General features: G+C 38.4%; 1 protein-coding gene across 3 annotated transcripts in view; it reads left to right on the forward strand.

Moving 5' to 3' along the window:
* mast4 (microtubule associated serine/threonine kinase family member 4) overlaps window positions 1-18,398 on the forward strand; it is a 170,279-nt gene that overhangs the window by 77,660 nt on the left and 74,221 nt on the right. Inside the window, exon 1 of one of the 3 annotated variants that reach the window (XM_079814512.1) lies at window positions 3,342-3,507. The exons of the other annotated variants lie outside the window; for them this stretch is intronic. Coding sequence (XP_079670638.1) covers window positions 3,439-3,507 — 69 coding nt within the window. The 5' untranslated portion in view covers window positions 3,342-3,438. Of the gene's footprint in view, window positions 1-3,341; window positions 3,508-18,398 lie in introns of those variants that run through there. 3 annotated transcript variants of the gene reach the window in all.

The following is an 18,398-nucleotide window of genomic DNA, read 5'->3' on the forward strand; positions in this document are numbered from 1 at the left end:
TAACGCATTAATTGACCGTACGCAAAGACCCGCCCCCTTTAGTTACTGTTGCTATGTCTGACAAGCCATGGCGCTCTCACACCACACGCATGTTCTCACGTAGAGAAAATACATCGCGGAACAAAGAGGATACTGACAACACGCCGACAGACAGGACAGAGCAAGTTACTTTTGATATGAAACAAAGTTTGAAATTGTCATTTAAAAAAAAAGAAATTTAAACAATGAATACCGTTTTGTGGCTCTTTAATGTGTCGTGATTACTGTAGCGCCTCAGTTAAAGCTGCTTGCGAACCAATTATCTCTTCCTTCTAGTTCATTGATAAGCAGGAAATAAACATGAATGAACACTAAAAGGGGTGTTGTTTCAACCACGAAAGACGTCAGTACACTCTAAAAAAAAAGGCTCGTAATCATAGGGGAACCTTTTTTAGTGCTATATAGCACCAATTTTGGTGCTTCAGTGGTTCTTCAGCGGTTCTTCAGAGGTGCTATATAGCACCTTAGTCAAAGAACCGGTGAAGAACCTCTGAAGAACCGCTGAAGATCCTCTGAAGAACCACTGAAGCACCAAAATTGGTGCTATATAGCACTAAAAAAGGTTCCCCTATGATTACGAGCCAAGAACCATTTTTGGTGCTATATAGAACCTTTTTTTTTTTTAGAGTGTACACAGTTTTTCCAAGTGCAAGTCCACCGATGTTAATCTACTAACTTTCCTGACTGCTTTGTCGGACAAAACAGCAGATTCGGCGATGTGATTGGTCAGATCGCCTGTCAATCAAACTTGCAGCATAGGGTGAATTTGCCCAGCACTAATAATTTTATAAAACAAAAATTACGAAATATAGAGACGCACAGTGGTTGGGAAACGTTGCTCTACATTATAGGTATTGGACATTGTAGGTTTAATGCTGTTGTCACTAGGGGTGTAACGATATTCAAACCAAACCAAAAAAACGCGATACACCACCCACGGTACAAACCACGATACTCTCATATGGAACTGAACACACCCCGCCCCCTGCTTCCCCAGCCCAGCTCTCACTTCACCTTATGCTACAATTTTTTTTATTTTCTTCCTTGACATTTGATTAAATAGTAATTAGGACACTTTTAACAACTAATAAGAGCTGTATTTTTACTAAATATGATTATAATATATTAAAAAAAAATCTTTCACCTCAGAAAACTGCTTTCATGTCAGGCGTTATACTGTGCTCGTAGGGCACACTCTTCATTACACGCGCAAATGCGGCGGCCCGTATATCACTTCATATCTAAAGCGCAAGTGAAACTACAAGCATGCAACATTACGTTGTCAATTCGTAAGTAATTAAATAAAAGTAAAGTACCAATAAATCACGTAACTGGTACGACGTGTGTTAGCTGTGAAGGATTTACAATGCTGTTCATTCGGTTCATCAGGGGCAGTTTTCATGTTTCATTAACAGTTCATGTTGTCATTGTGTATTCGCCATGGTAACTGTTGTTTCCATAACCCCAAAATGCAACTTTATTTACACTTTATTTTGTATATTTTTAAATTAGTGTGGTGGCTACTTTATAGTATTAACAAAAACTGCTATTTAATAGCTTTAACTTATAGGCCTGTTCATTCATCAGTATTAGTCATATTCATACAATTTATGTGTTTGTCAAGTAGGCTAAAGTGGGACATTACTTGTATGTGTGTCATCAATTTTTATTAAATAATTTGTATTTAAAAACATTTTTTTAAACATTATGGTAAATGGTAAAATTAGTAGATTATTTCTGACTAGTCTACAGTGGAGGCATTTTTTTCATTTTAGTTTACTCCGGTATGCTAACTGCTCGAAAGAAAGTGTGAAGCCAATGTATAAAGTTAATAAGTTAAATTATTGCTGTTGTTATTATTAAGTTAAAAGTGAATCTAGTGTTATTATTGCTGGTGCCCTGCCATGCACCCTGCCTCCACAGCAAACAGAACAGAACCGAACCGCTCCAAAACCATGATATGAACCGAACCGCGGCATTGGTGTATCGTTACACCCCTAGTTGTCACTGCTGCAAATTCCCTTATATACAAATAATTATTTGAAAAATGATTGAATGTGTAAGCCCCTGGAAGGCTGTGCATTAATGCGCCCATGAACACGCGTCTTTTTTTTTTTTTTTTTCAAATCCAACTTCAGAAGAAAGGTTATGCAGCAACTGTGTTTTTCCACAACCTGGCACTGCGCAACATTTTTCACTCTTCAAAAGCTTGTTAATTGCTTAGTTGCTCGATCCAATGTTAGCGTACACATCATGTTATTTACCTACTACTTGTCATTGGCGAATCAGTGGGCAGGGCTACAGTGGAAACGATGTAGAAGTAGGCGTTGATCTTTTTCCGCAGAGGTGGTCTTTCACCTATTTTTGATTGTCATAAATAGAGTCGATTTCTGGGCTCGGTTTCAATAAAAGCTGTTTTTGGACTAACTAGGAAGTTTTCAGTTCTGAAATTTACAGGATATTCTCATAGTATGATGACCTCTTATATGTCAGAAGCTCAAAGAAAATTTGATTTCTCAATTCATGACCCTTGACAAAAAGGCTACTTTTTGAGAAGGTTTTAATGTGCAAGATTGTTTTTGCTGGAAGGGAAGGAAGTCTCATTCCTTATTCCCATCAGCTTTGGCTGATCACAATAATGTGAAAGTGCTTACAAACTAGACATTACAGGATATGCCCCGTGTACCCCGTGCTCTCATTGTACGGCCCTTCCATCTTATTTCTGCCCAATTCACCCTGGCCGTGACCGCCTAGTCTTCTGACCTTCACTCCAGACTCCTTATCTGCAGGTCCAGTTGAAAGACAAATAGAAACTCAATACCGCTCGACATCAAATCGCCTACACCATTGACCGAGGCCGTCCGCACACACAGGATGCCAGCTGCATTGTTTAGTGCTGGCAAAACAATGCACGACAGGATTTCCTGCCTTTTCTCTCCCCGCAAGCAGTCACTCCAGCCACCACAGAAGGTGGCTGCTTGAGGGGGTGGGGGGATGAATCGGCAGCCCTCGTGGGATTTTATACTGAATTTTAGCTGCCTGCCTTCACCCCCTACTTCTCCACTCCTCTCTCGCCCCTCCTGCATTCCCTATCTCTCTTGCTCTTTTTAATCAAACACGCGTTCACAAGCTCTCTCTCTTTCACACGCTCACATCTTCTCTCCTCTTCAAACACGTACATGCTCACACATTGTCCTGAAGTTCAAAGAGAGTGAAACGGGCGACATGTCAGCTGACCGGCCCCCCTCCAATCAGATAAGTTCTGATGTAAGTCTTTAGCAGCTGCTTGGATCAGATGGAGTGTGCCTGTAGGATCGTGGGAGCGCTAGAGGAGGCAGTGCGGTGCGGTATGGCTAAGTAGCGGCGAGACACGCGCGCGCACACAGCGAGAGAGTGCGAATGAGAGAGTCTGCGCTCCTCTTCTCTGGCATGGATGAGTCCAGCATTCTGAGGAGACGCGGGCTACAGGTAGGGAATATAAAGCGATGTGGGGCGTGGGTGTTTGCCGCTTCGTTGGGAGTTTTGTTGCTTTTGCGTGAAGACCTGGATGTGGGCTGAATTACAGAATGGAGTCTGTGTCTCCGCATGCTGACACATCCAAATGCTGCACTGGAAGATGAAATGTGTGAGTTTTGTCTTTGAACAGACTGCAAAGTGCAAATATTGGTACTTATTTCTGAATGTCTGCAAGTAGTTTATACCTTTTTAGAAGTTCTCAGTTTCTTGTAAAACAAGATCATCAACTTCACAAAACTGATAGAACACAAGAAAATATATATTTAATTTATTTAAAAAAAGAAGTTGTCTTTGTTTTGTCTGAGTTTTTGGTAATTGGAATAAAACCGAAGGAAGCTGCACTTTTCTGGCAGAACACTTCATACCAAGATATGACAGCACATTTAATGCAACCAGTTGCCGTCATAGTTAATGAAATCTTTAATCGTTATTTTATTTTTTAATTATTTATTTTTGTATTATTTTATTTTATTTTAAATATTGAATTCAGGCTGGATTCTGTCTGGTTTCAGATCAGTTTTAATAAATACTAAATAATAAATGATCAATTGGTCTTTTCCATCTTAGTGTATTACTCGTGTGTTATTGGCAATAACTGTGAAAATATACAAGATATTTAGTTGGCTTAAAAAAAATTCTGAAAAGGTGTTCCTTTTATCTCTTTCGTATGTTATTGATACACTAATGTATTTCAAACCTGAAGGAATGTTGGTAACCAAACAGTTTTGGTTACTGATGACTTGTTACCGTTGTATGGACTAACTAGTATTCCTTCCACTGGCTGTTAATCTCAGTGCTCTTTGTGAAACAGTGATAAGAGATAGACTCTTGCAGTCTTTCCTTTGTTTAGGCATATTAGTACACTCTACAAAATGTGCACTGTGGGCATCACCGCAGCTGATAACAAAAAAAAAGGTGGTTTGCCCTGAGGACAAGATTCAGTTTTCTGCTGTATGATTTCATGTTGGACAATGTTTTCATTTGTCAGTCAAATACATGTCAATGCACTGTTCTGCACTCTGCCTCAGGCTATGATCCCTTAAATCTGAGATAGCCTACTATAGCATGTGTGTGGGGGGACTGGGACATATTTGTATTCGGTTTGTTTTATGTCAGGGAACTTCCTGAAGTCATTGAGTTAATGTTGTAATTGTCACTAGAGCAGAGAAAGTGAGTGTGTTACATGGCTAAATTTAGCCAGGTTGATGTCGGTGAGAAGGTTGAGTCAATTAGCAGCTTTATGTCAATTACATCAAGGTAGCTGCAGCACGCAGGGCAATTGTTCTGAGACCCACTAAACACACATTGTCACTTCTAATTGTGTTTGGGAGAGCTTTCACTTGAATATAATCATGTTGGAGTTTAAATCTAAAAGCGTGTTCACACCAAGAGAGAATATTCGCCACAAAGTCTTGAATTGAAACTGTGTTTATTTTATCTGAATTCCTATGTATGCCTGGGGAGATAATTTGTATTTGTCTGACAACAGAACAAGGCTTTCCCCCCTAGATAGATCATTCATTCATTCATTCATTCAATCAATCTATCAATTATTCATTGGATCATTCATGCATTCATTTAAACGATCAATCATTCCTGGCATTATTAATGCATTCATTCATTTGTGCATTCATTCTTGTTTGCATTCATTTTCTCATTCCTTTTCATTCTTGTATTTTTTGCATTCATTCACTCATTCCTTTTCATACTTGTATTTTTTGCATTTATTCACTCATTAATTGGGGATTGTTCACCAAAAAATGAAAATTCTGTCATCATTTACTCACCCTTATGTTGTTCCAGACAACATACTGTATTCTTTCTACTGTTGTACTAAAGAGAAGTCAGTGGCTATACCGTCAACTGTCTGATTACCAACATTAAACCAAACAAACCAAAATATCTTCCTTTGTGTTTAACAGAAAGAAACTCATACAGGTTTGGAACAACGTAAGAGTAAATTATGAAGACAATTTAAATTTGTGGGTGAACTATCCCTTTACTTCTTGCAATCATTATTATTGCAATCATTTGTTTTATTTATTATTTTATCAGATTTGTTTATTCATTCATCCATCCATTTTTATCTCATTCTGACATCATTCTCAGAATGTTCTTACACTCTTGGTGTATATATACACAAAAGAGGACTGTTCAATTGAAGTGTTACAGTCTCAATTTAAACAACATGCCGTATAAAATGATCAGCCATCTTTCACTTTCCAAAGCATTGACAATATTTTCTCACTACCTCCCAAATGTTCTGCCTATTATGACATTAAATTCAGTAATGCAATTCAAAAAGACTAAAACATATTGTTTAGCAAATAAACATGGGTCTTCCTGCCTGTATCCTGTAGGATTACATGGATCCACTGGGATTTTGTTGTCAGCAGAACATATTGAAATGGGCAGTTGATACTGGCAGGTAATTAGAATGAATAGACCGTAGTGGTGTTGTATTAGCTTTGTAATTACAGTTGCAGTGAATGTGTGCATTCAGAAGTCTCATGGGGTCACCTCTCCCTGCATTTATTTAGTTGCATTGAGCTTCACTTCACATTTAGGCCTGGTCTAATAAAAAATAAAAAAAACATGGGGTTTTGGTTTTAATGAGATGTACATGTAATTTGCATGAAAGTAATTGTATGGCAATCTTGAAGTATATGGATTTTTTTAAGGTTAAATACCTGTTGTGATATACACTGAATACCGTACATTGTTTGTTTGTTGAATTTTTGATTTGAATTGTGTATAGTGAGCAATCTTAGTTGGTCACTTTCACAAAGACTGGCAAAGACAAGAATGCTTTGTTGGGCATGATATACAAATTATATATCAGAATTCAATAAGTGTGATTGATAATGTCTAATGAAGGAGGTGTGTACCCATAGTGACAGTGACACATCAATCAATTCTCATTTTCCACACTATTAATGTGCATGATTCATATATTAACTGTCTGGCCTTTTATTTTTATGCATTGGATATAGGTATGGGACGGTATAACATTTTTATATCATGATTATAGTGAGCAAAATTTTCACGTTTTTTTTTTTAAATAATGAAAGCGTTCAAAAAAAATTGATGCACACACTGAAAACATTTCAACAAGTTTCATATTTGAAAATCAACAAACAACAAATCAACAAGCAACTTATGCACTTTTTAAGCAAGATTCTATTCTGTGCCAGTTGCTTCCATAGTCACCATTGTCAATAGCAACGCATTATAACGCAGCACTTATCACAACCGTCTTGCGTCTCTGTTTTTAATTGAGGACTTTACTATTAATACTACTATAATATTGATGTGGATCATCTTGTCTGGAGGACGATTGTTTTGTATGCTGTACAAAATCGATTTATAAATGGGTAAGATTTAAATCATTAATCTCAATTCAATATGTCCCAATTCAATATTCAATAAAAAATTGTGTAATAGGTGTACAATGAATATACGTTATTATCCCTTAAATGTCACCCTTAACAGTCTTGTTTGAACTTGTTCGTTCGTCTTTGGCTCAAAGCCAGTTGCTGCGAACCTTTCTTTGCAGAAGCTTCACATTAATTTCAAGTGAGTGAAATAAAATAATTCAACTCTAAACAACATTTTGTGTCCAAATAATTCCCAGATGTAGTTTTGGTATTGAGGTCAAAGTTAACTTGCCTTGTGTTCGCTATACAACAGTGGGTGATGGTCACAAAGCCGACTCGGCAGATTTGAAGTGTTTCCTCCTATTGCAGTGACTTTCGTTTTGCACGGTCTGCAGACAGGGTGGCCATCCTTGATAAAGTTTCTCTCAGGACTTTAGTAAAAGCCAAAATATGACCACACCTCAGATGTGGTCCTTTTAGAAGGCTGAAAAATCTCGAAAGTGCTGTCACTGCCTTCAGCCATTTCTTCTCGTTCCAAAAAAAAAACTATGTTGCGCGCAACGCCTGCGTCAGACTAATGTTGGCTGGACAGGATTTACTGCGAGCAAAATCACGATAATCAAACACGGTTTTAATGATAATAAAAATGTTAACGTTATACTAACCGTCAGTACATTTTATTGCGGTTTATCGTGAAACCGGTAATCGTCCCATCCCTAATTGGACAGTAGACTGCGCTGTGCATTCACTATGGCTACATTCACACTGTCACCTGTATTTTATCTTGAAATGTCCCGTTCACACAGCACCTTACAGCAGCTTCTCAAATACTGAGTATGAATGTGCAATGGGAGTCAAGCCTGTGATCTCTTATCAGTAACCATAGCAAAAGTGACCAAAGTAATATCAAAGATGGCGTACATAAAATCAACAAACTGAATCATCACTTTTGACACAACAAGTTCATCCTTCAAACCTTCATTAACCGACAGCAGCTTTTATATCTGGGTTGACAGCATAGCATTTGAGTCGTGCGTATAACTTAAATTGTATGGGAACAGCTCCGGTGGAGAACAGTGACTGGATCTGAAACCTTCAGATGATGCATAGCTGATGCACAAGCATAGATGATGCACAAGCCAGACCCACATCAAGATGTTGGGTCTGGAACTCACCATTGACAGGGCTCAATCCGAGGGGCGGGATAAACAGTTGTCTTTCAAATTCCCTCTGCACGCAATTGGATAGCGCCATGAGCGCCACAACCAACCAGAGCAAAGAAGATGACGCCGAACAAACGTTAGTTGATAGACTTTCGCCGTATCCGGTAGGCAAAACTTCGAACATATCATCTTTTCTTAAGAATGACTTCACTGCTGTTCTTTGTTCTTTTCTCAAAGAAAAGCTTAACTCCAAGTCTTCCAGAGTTGCGGCCAAAGCCGGTTCAAAAGAACGCTGTTCGTCAGCTTTGTTTACGAGTATGAGCACGCAGAACCACCGCAACTCTGCCGTGACGTGCCGTCATTATGTTAAGCCCGCCCACCGACTCTACACACGCTGTGATTGGCCTGACCAAAGTTTGTTTTTTCCAGCTCTCAGGTCTACCGAGAGTTGCTAGACTACACTCGCGGCAAAATAAATGTTCTGCCGCTAGGGTGCGTCTAGATTTCTAGGCTACACTCTTGCCTAATCAACAACTTTTTGTGCAATAAACAGTTATGGAAATTAAAGCGCCAATCTCCTCCTGAAGTTCCCGAAAATGTCTAAACCAAACTTATTTAAAGAACGAACACTTGAACTAACATCAGCGTGATTTAAAAACTGCTTAAAATGACAGAAACCATTTTTGAAAAAAATGCATTTGGTGTAATTTGATTTAGTTTGTCTATGTCCCGTTATATTTCATTGAGAGGGTGGGCTTTATGACCTATACTGCATCCGGTCACCTAGGGGCAATCGAGACGCTTTGGCTTCACTTTTGACACACTTGGTTCAGTTAAAGAATGAGGTTGTCACTCCTGTAAATAACTGAACTGTTTGTGAACGTAATCGTATTAAGGACTCGCATGCAGAACTGACAGCCATCAATTATGTTGATGTGTGAACATTAGCCTATGAGTTCTTGAGAAAATACGGGCTTTTCGAGAGTGGGTTTTTTTGTCAGTGCTAAAATATTTCCACCTATCCAATTTTAATGCAGACAAATAGACGCAAGCCATTCCCTAAGAGCAAAAACATTGGCCTTCTGATGCTTTCAGAACATTGCTCTGTTTTTCTGAGCATTCCGATCTAGACAACATTATGTCAACCAATGGCACGAGTTTGGGGCGGGGCTATCTTTTTAAACAACCAGTAGAAGACAAAGGCAGCGTTTGGGGAAAGTCATTATTTTTGCAATTCCAAGTGTCAATTAAATAATATAATAAATTACATATAATGTAATGTAATATAATTTAATAGTTTTGTTATTATGCTAAATTTAAACTCTATATCCTGATGCTGGATTCAACTAAAATACTACCACTGCAACAACGGCATGTTTGTTCTGATATGTGGTGTAGTTTTGAGTTCTTTCTATATTCATGGCAACATGAAATGCCCACCAGTCCAGCTCAGTGTGTGTTCAGCTCTTTTGGAAGTTATCAGCACATCTAAGTTAAATTTGTATGCACTGCGTGCCATATGCTGCCTATCTGCTCGGTTGACACAGTGTTAATCTAGCAGTGGGAGCCTGACTCTTGGCCAGTAAATACACACTTCTTCACATACGCTTCTTAGACTGCGAGCGAATCATAAATTGGGAGGGAAAAATGGAGATATAGCCTTGCATGGATTGCAGAAGGTAAGTTAAGTTAGACTTTGTGGAGAGACTGAAAAAAATGATGAAATAAGAGAAATCGCAAAAGTGGGTCTGACTGAATGACATAAATAGAGCCGTACTTTAGAAATGTTGAAATTAGATTGCAACGCTGAGGTGCTTTTCACTTTCAGAGGTGCTAATGAAAGGAAACAAGTGCAGGAAAGGTTAAATGACCCACATCAAACAAATGTACATTTTCTCTGATTGGTGCTTGATAAAGATTAAATTGAATTTGCTTGGAAATCTTCCATTGTTTTTGTCCTACGTAGAATTAGATATTTTAAAATGCAACATCGTATTTACATTATTTAAAATTTTAAGTTTACCCCATATGATGCAGATATGTGCTCATTAATGTATTACTCGTATTTACATATTTGATATTTACAATATTTTCATTTTATTATTATCTTAATATTATGGAAATGTTTGGGTTTTCGACATTACATATCAAGCAGTGGCAGCAGTGTCCTGAGAGGTGACAATGCTATATTTATAATTTGTTCTTAATGTATTTTATCAAATAATATTAAGATTACCTGTAATATTTATACTGTTCACAGACCAATTTAAGTGAACAGCAAAATAAGATAAAGTTATTAAAAAATTCTAAACTAAAGAAATGCCTGATAATTACAGTATCTGAACATGCACAATTTTAACCTTAACCTATAAAGTCAAGCACACATTATATTATGTCAGTTAAAACATGCAACATGAAGGAAGTGAGAATACTGTAAGTCCTATACTGGCGCCACCTCAAGCTCTTTCTTTCTAACAGTGTTATTTTGCTGTTGGTCATTGCTGTTTTCACACATTTTTGACAATTGTTTTCAAACCAGTTTAAATCCACAAACCAGCCTGTTCAGCATGTCACTAATTAGTGCATATTTAACTAATAGTATGAATTTAATTTGATTTGAGGTAGCAAACAGGAAGGTAATTTGATTTTAAAGAAACAAAACAATCTTTGAATGATGTTCATATGAAGTGCAGATTTAAGTTGAGTAGATGCAGTTAACAGCATCTTTTGTTTCATTATATGAATCACTAAAGAAAACCTTAACTGTTACAGTGTGTTAAACGATCCTATTTGAAGTGGAAAGCAGGGTGTTGTGTGTTTGTGACTGTGCTGTGCTGTCTAAACACAAGTCACTAAAACTTAATGAAAAGAAACAAGCTTTCTGTGTAGTTGTCACTTTCACTCTCTCTTTTACTGCGTTCTCTATGGTCTTTTAGGTATGCCTTATAATTACAGACTTTCATAGAGTTGAGTAATAATGTACATCGAAATGCTCAGACAAAAGGACAAAATACTGCAGGGCAACCGATATGATGGTGTGGGAAGGGAAGCTAGGCACGTTCCTTCGTGCCTGTCTTATCAGCTGACCTTTACAGATGATGAAAGCACTGGTTTGTGGCCCTGAGGGATCTCATGACCACATTATTAGCTAGATTGACCTCAAAAGTACCTTCAAGCCCTTGTACCCTGCCCACTGACCCCAGACCTGCTGTCTGACCAATACAAACTCCAGCTGAAAGATGAGTTCTTACTTTTTATTGTAGGAACAATGTAAGCACTCCCCTATCTCCATGGTTTTCTTAAGCTTGGTCATTTTGATAATTGTTCATGCCATAGACATGCTGTTTTTTGATCAATAAATTATAATGTGTATCAAAGAAAGAAAAATAAGCAATAAAACCAAAGAAGCCGTGGTCTAAAATTGTAATTTTCCTGCACATCCTTGTCCATTTATGTTTTATATGTTCTTTTTATATTTTCTATAAAATGGTTTTGTTTGGGTTTGGGTATAGGGTTAAGGAATCTAAAATGTATCTATAAAATGAAGGACAATTATTTGACAAAAGATCCGTAAATATTTTATGTCTACGTTTATATCTTGTCAATATGTCCATATGGTATGTTTTAGCATCTATACAAATGTACGTTTTGTATCTCTAAATGTTACATATTAATACTTATGTTTTAACGATGGGACCAGGCTGAGAGTTTAGACTATTTTGTTTTCAACTATAGTAACCTTAATTTATAGGTCACCCCAAAAAATACAAATTCTGTCACTGGTGCTGATTTATACCATTGAGCTCCAAAAAATATTACAGTAGTTCATACGACTCCTGCACTATTTAAAAATCATCTCATCTTCCTGTACTGTAGCTCTCAAATCTCTTTTGCGTTTGTTCCATTTGAAGAACAAATTATGTTTGTCACCAAACCTGGCACGATGTGTATTGACGTGTTTGAAAATGCACCAGCATAATGAAATTTGAAATCTGAAACACAAAACTATAATATGACTTGCAATATAGGGCATGAGTCTTTCTTGATATTGTTACCCCTCTTTTGTTATTTTTGGGGTTTAATAGTATAAGTCATTATCCATTTTAATTGTAAGGAAAAGACCTGATTAAGCACTCTGCAAAATATTCTATTTGCCAGTCATATAGGTTTGTATCAACAAGGAAGAGTAATTTTTTTTCTGAACTATCCCTTTAATGCTTGTAGATTATAGTGTCTTATTAATAATTTGGTAAACACTGCAGAGTCTAAAGCAGGAAATGTTGCAGATTTCCCTTGCCTAGTGAGTCACTCTGCTTGCTTTGTCTCTGACGATAAAGCATTCATCTTATCATAAATCTTAATGTAAACATTGCTCCTCTTGACCGGGGGTCTCAGCACCACTGTCCTTGGGGCGAATAATAGATGGTAGATCTGGTCAACCTTTTCCATCAGAAACTCATGTTGAGAAAAAAAAAAGTTGAATGAGGGGGGAAAGCCCTTACAGATACAATTCAGCATTTCACACTGCCACACTTTTGATCTTGAGATGGAGCAGAAATGCAGCAAATTCAAAGGGAATTATTAATATGCCATCATGGCTTATCTTTAAAACAGTATCACTAAAGCTTTGATGTAACTGGTATGTTTGGAAGTTTCATGTCGTGGTCAGGGCGTGCAAAAATGCTGAGATGTTTAAGACAGTAGACAAATGTTTTACTGTTTTTCTGTTATGTCACATAACAGTTGAGTAACTGGGCTGCTTTGCTTTGGAATTTTACATGGGAATTACATGCTGTCATTGAATTTACTGAAGGTAGATGTCTTCAAAAGCCCATGGAGGTTTTGAAGTTGACTGTCTGTCAATACATGAAACATTATGTTTGAAGGCACCACGACCTTGTGCTGATCTCAAATTTAATTTATTCATGGTTAAAAGACAGAGGATCCAAAAAAGAAAAAAAAATGTGCTCACAAGGTCTGGCCAAAATAGCTACTGTTGAAAATATATATCCCAATATTGTAACTTTTCTCAACAGAAAATGTTGAGTTGATCATCTTTTGATCAAAAGACCCCCCCCCCCTTCTCTCTCTCTCTCTCTCTCTCTCTCTCTCTCTCTCTCTCTCTCTCTCTCTCTCTCTCTTTCTCTCGCTTTCTCTCAATTTTTACCAAGTAGATTCTGATTGTTAGAAGCAAGAAATAAAATGCACTTTAAAACATAAAAAATAATTCACACTTAGCCACACTACTTTTTACAAAACAAAATATAAATACTGAAATTTTTTTGCCATTTTGAAGTACAAAAACAATGCTAAGTGGAGAGTTTCTATGCAAATTTTGGAGCAGTGACACAAACAAATAGCAAAAGTTGAATTAATTGAAAAGGGCAATGATAAATTACTAATGGTTCGGTTTGTGTCAGGGGTTTTGGGTCACGTTCTCAGTATGGTTCGGCATGTGCTATGTTCACACCCTTAAATATGCAGAACTTTAAGGCTTAATATAATTTCAATGAATGAGTTAAAAAATTGACCCCCCTCACAGTTTCACGAAGGGCAAAGTTAGCTGTATAGACCAAAACTACAATTTGTACCAGGCTGTAAAAAAATTTTTTTTCTGCTGTAAAGTTGGGCATTTTAACATGGGGCTCAATGAGATCGCCTGTCGCTAGCGGCCAGTCGATGAATTGCAGTTTAAGTCACTTCTGCATTGGCTTCAAGAGAAACTGGGGGAGGTTGTCACTTGGTTTGGGCACACGAGCTGAGCGGAACCACCGGTTATATAGCTCAGTGCTCCTCGCCATTGTCTCAGAAACTTTTGTCTGCCAAGAAGGGCCTGTAAGACAGTGTGTAGCACAGTGGTGAACGCAATGTCTCATTCCTTTCTTTCAGAGAACCAAGGTTACGAAAATAACCGGAGACACGTTCTCCTCTGAGGCGAATAGACCAACCTCCGTTTGATGTATGAGATCGCTGTATTGTCCGTCCGAACCAGGACATGGTGGTTGATAGAAAAGTGCTACACAGTTTATGTACCACCTCGACTGCACCCTCGTCCAAGTGCCACAAGCCATTCTCCCATCACAAAGGGCTCCCCAGCCCGTCAACGAAGCATCCATCATTAAGACTTTCCTCCTGACCACTCTACCATCTGGCATCGTACATGGCTTTTTTGAGCTTGGGTTTTAGCATGTTTCAGGGTTTCATCTGACACTTCCGATACCAGTGCACCACTGAAGCAGGGCGGTAATTGAAGCATGTAGCCGTTTGTGATTGTGCTCATCACCCATTCTGACACCGCTGGCAGTGCTCACCACGCACTGGTAAAGTGGGCGAGGGGCTGCAGCGCGTTGTGATGTGTCTGAGGCTGCTTTCTGCCTGGCAAGAGCGGCGCTCTCGTCTAAGGGGGCAATATCAACAGGTTCTGTAAGAGTTGTGCCGCCAGCCTGCGCCAGGGGAACACTTGTACAGGTGATCAGTGAGCACACAGGGCTTACACTTCGCAGGACGCCATTCTGAGCCAGGCTTATGTTTGTTGTTGTTTTTACCGCAAACATAAAACATTTTCTCTCTGTTACCAGCCACACACAAGGGAACAGAAGGAACCGACATAGCAAGGCAAACCCTCTTGCTTGGTGGCTCGTAGTCTGTGTCAAACACTTCCATCAGGAACGGGGCAGGGATTTGGCTGTGGGCTTCACCAGGCAGGGTTACTTTAAACAGCATCACTTTAGGTCTCACAGCTGGCTCCGGGTCTTTCCTTGAGCCCGAGGAAGATGGTGCTAGCGATCTGTCCCTGCCGCCTTTTCTGGTAAGGAGCCCATTGCCTCACTCAAGAGACTGTTGGGGGCTTATGGACGTGTCTAGCAGTTGAGCCTTCTCTGAGTCCTGCTTCAAGTCAAATCACCTTTATTTATATAGCTTTTTACAATGCCAATTGTTTCAAAGCAGTTTCACCGTGTTAAATAGGAAAATAATGCAACAGAATTTGATTCGGCTGTACAGCCGCTCTGGAGAAAACAATGATGTCATCCAGCTCAGATCAATTATCATATAGTGTCAGTGCGGGCAGATCGGTAATATAGTTGAATATTTAGCATGTCTGTCAACGTAAGCCACAGATGCCGCATATTTAGTATGTCCGTCAATGTAAGCCACTGAAAGATTTCTAGACTGCATATGCTGTATACAATGCCCTGGGCAGTCTTCTTGCTTGCCCGGAGTGGCAGGTCCGTGGCCGAGCACAACTTCTTAAATACTAACAGTTGATTTGACAGCTACTCTCATGTAAAAACACATATGGGGCGTTTCCATCAACAGAAACATAGCCTGTGTCTGAAATGGCCACCTATACTCTCATTCACTATTCCCTACATTAGTCCACTAATATAGTTCACTCGAGGGAGTGAATGAAAACGAGTGAGCGACATTTGGACATGTGCAGCTATTGTGGCGAATATTAACTCCCTGCTAAATTATTGCCCTCCTCGCTGAGGCCCTACCTGGTTGCCTAATCCTAAACCGACCAATACTGTGGACTAAGTGGGCTCATAATCTGGTGGGGGTCAGAATTTGGCGCAACACCCGAAGGGCTGCCGCTTTTGCATAGTTTTTGCTTGCTGTTTAATAATTATTTGAAACTTAGCAAACTGGCTGCTCCAGTAGTAAGATGAAAAGGTTTATCTTGAACTCTGTCATGGAAACTAGCATGTAAAAACTGTAATTAAACAGTTTAATAATCAATTAAAAAGGAATTTATACCTGCATGATGTTATGCTTTAGCCACATTGATTCAGCTGCGGGTGGCATATGCTGGTCAGACATAGGGATTCATTTGGTGCATGACTCTCACAGTGCATTATGGGTTTTCTCTAATCGTTGAGTGCACATCGGTTGTACACTCCTTAATGCGGTGCATTGTGGGATTGGATAAGTATACTGTAAATATTTGACATACCTATACATAATCTAACCTGCATTTCTTGCTCGCATCATGCGTTTTTGTACATCGTTCAATGGAGTGTGTTGCGTGTTCATGCTTTCAATGTGGAACTAGGCAACACAAGACAGACCTTTTTTTCAAATATTATAAGCAGTAACTTAAACACCCGCATAAACACCTGATTTCGAAGCAAATTATGCCAACATTTTGGAAGAAACAGTACAGCACCTTAAAACATCAACCTGTGCCCTTGACAGAACTGTTTCGAAGCAGATCTCCTAGAAGTGTTAAATGGCTCACTTTTTTTCTGGGACTTTATTACTGCTGGTACTAATTGATCTGAGTGCTGCATTTGACACTGTTGATCACAACATACTTCTTGCCTCAAGGCTCAATTCTTGCACCGCTCTTGTTCAACCTGTGTATACTCCCACTGAGCCAAATAATGATAAAGAGCCGAATTGCTTGCCACAGCTATGCAGATGACAACCAGATCTAATTAGCCCTATCGCCTAACGGCTACAGTCCTGTTGACTCCCTGTGCCAATGCATTGATGAAATTAACAATTAGATGTACCAAAACTTTCTTCAGTTAAACAAAGACAAAACTGAACTCACTGCATTTGGAAACAAAAATGAAGTTGTCAATGTGAACGCATACCTTGACTCTAGGGATCAAACAACTAAAAATCAAGTCATGAATCTTGGTGTGAATTTAGTTTCAGTAGTCCTTTCAAAGCAATAACTCCGCATACTATCATCCTAAAAAATATTGCAAGAATTAGATGCTTTGTTTTCAGTAGAAACTTGTTCATGCTGTCATCACCAGCAGGGTGTACTATTGAAATGGACTCCTCACTGGCCTTCCCAAAAAGACCATAAGCCAGCTGCCGCTCATACAGAACAGTGCTGCCAGGATTCTGAGCAGAACCAGAAAATATGACCACATCCTCAGGTCCTTGCACTGGCTTCCAGTTACATTTAGGATTGATTTTTAAAGCATTGTTACTTATCACTCAATGGTCTAGGACCTCAATGCATTGCAGATATCCTCAGTGAATATAAACAGATCACTCAGATCATCAGGATCAAGTCAGTTAAATTTTATTGTAATTTTTAAATATAATTTATATCTTTTTTTCAGTTTTTTTCTTTTCTTTTGATTATTTTAATTAATTCTATGTAAAGCCCTTTGCATTTCCATTGTGGACGAAATGTGCTATATAAATAAACTTGCCTTGCATTCTTCAATTTGGATTTTTGACATTTTGTAAAATTTTCAGTTTGAACTGGATTACGGTTTTCTATAAAGTCATTATGCATCTTATGTGGTATGGATCTTTTCCACAATGTTCATAGTCCGGTTCTTTTTAACTTTCCCCCATGACTTGGAAATATAATTCAATCATTCTCGACTTTCCACAGGCACATCTCTCCTAGTAGCTTTGAGAGTGAATAGTAATGCATATATTCATGTTCAGCCGTGGGTGAGCCTGCCCAGCGTTGAATTCATGGGTAAACCCTGCAAGTCGCACCATTTCACTGCTGTTTCCCTGCTGTGCTCTGCAGCAGCTCCAATGCCGATTTTCATTCATTATTTTTTGAGAAGCGTGAGGCTACGGTATCTCAGGGTGCCGCAGCACCATACGGCAGAGCTTGAAGTCACAGTCGCACATCAGAAGTTCAGAACTAGCTGCTGCTGGAAATGTGACATTCCATTTTTGGAAACCGTTTTCTGTTAATGAGAGTGATGAAGGAACAGAGATGAGGTTAAAATAAAAAATATATTTCAGTATAAATGACAAATTACTGATTAAAAATATAATCCTAATCACTGTATGAAAGTTACTGGATTTACTCAAGACACTTCTGTGTTAATGTTGTGACTGTACTGAAACTACTGTCTTCCTTTCATTTTCCCTTTTATTTTTACATACAGGCTTATAGACCTTTGTTTTACTGAATGCATTACCCTGTAATGGTAATATCACAAGGTATACAGTATGTATGTAATTATACATATATTAGAGCCCAGAATACCATAATACTTTAGCTCTTCATCCCTCCTATAAAAGTCAAAGGTCTCAAATTGGATCTATTATCCATAATGTATCAGCTCAAATGCCCTCTTGTGGCCTCCTGTGACTATTGCATGTGCTCATTGAATAGTGATAACTGCTGCATATACAGATGATCAAATAGGAATGTTGTATATTGTATTAATTTACACCAGTTTAACCATCATTAGAGACTTGCTGACAATCCAAATTAAGGTTATATGTTACAAACTAAGGAATATATTTTTGAGCAAAAAAAGTTGAAAGTTATAATATATATATTCACTTGAGGTTTGGAGGAATAAAC

This window comes from Gobio gobio (assembly GCF_949357685.1).
Source record: "Gobio gobio genome assembly, chromosome: 4".
NCBI lineage: Eukaryota > Metazoa > Chordata > Actinopteri > Cypriniformes > Gobionidae > Gobio > Gobio gobio.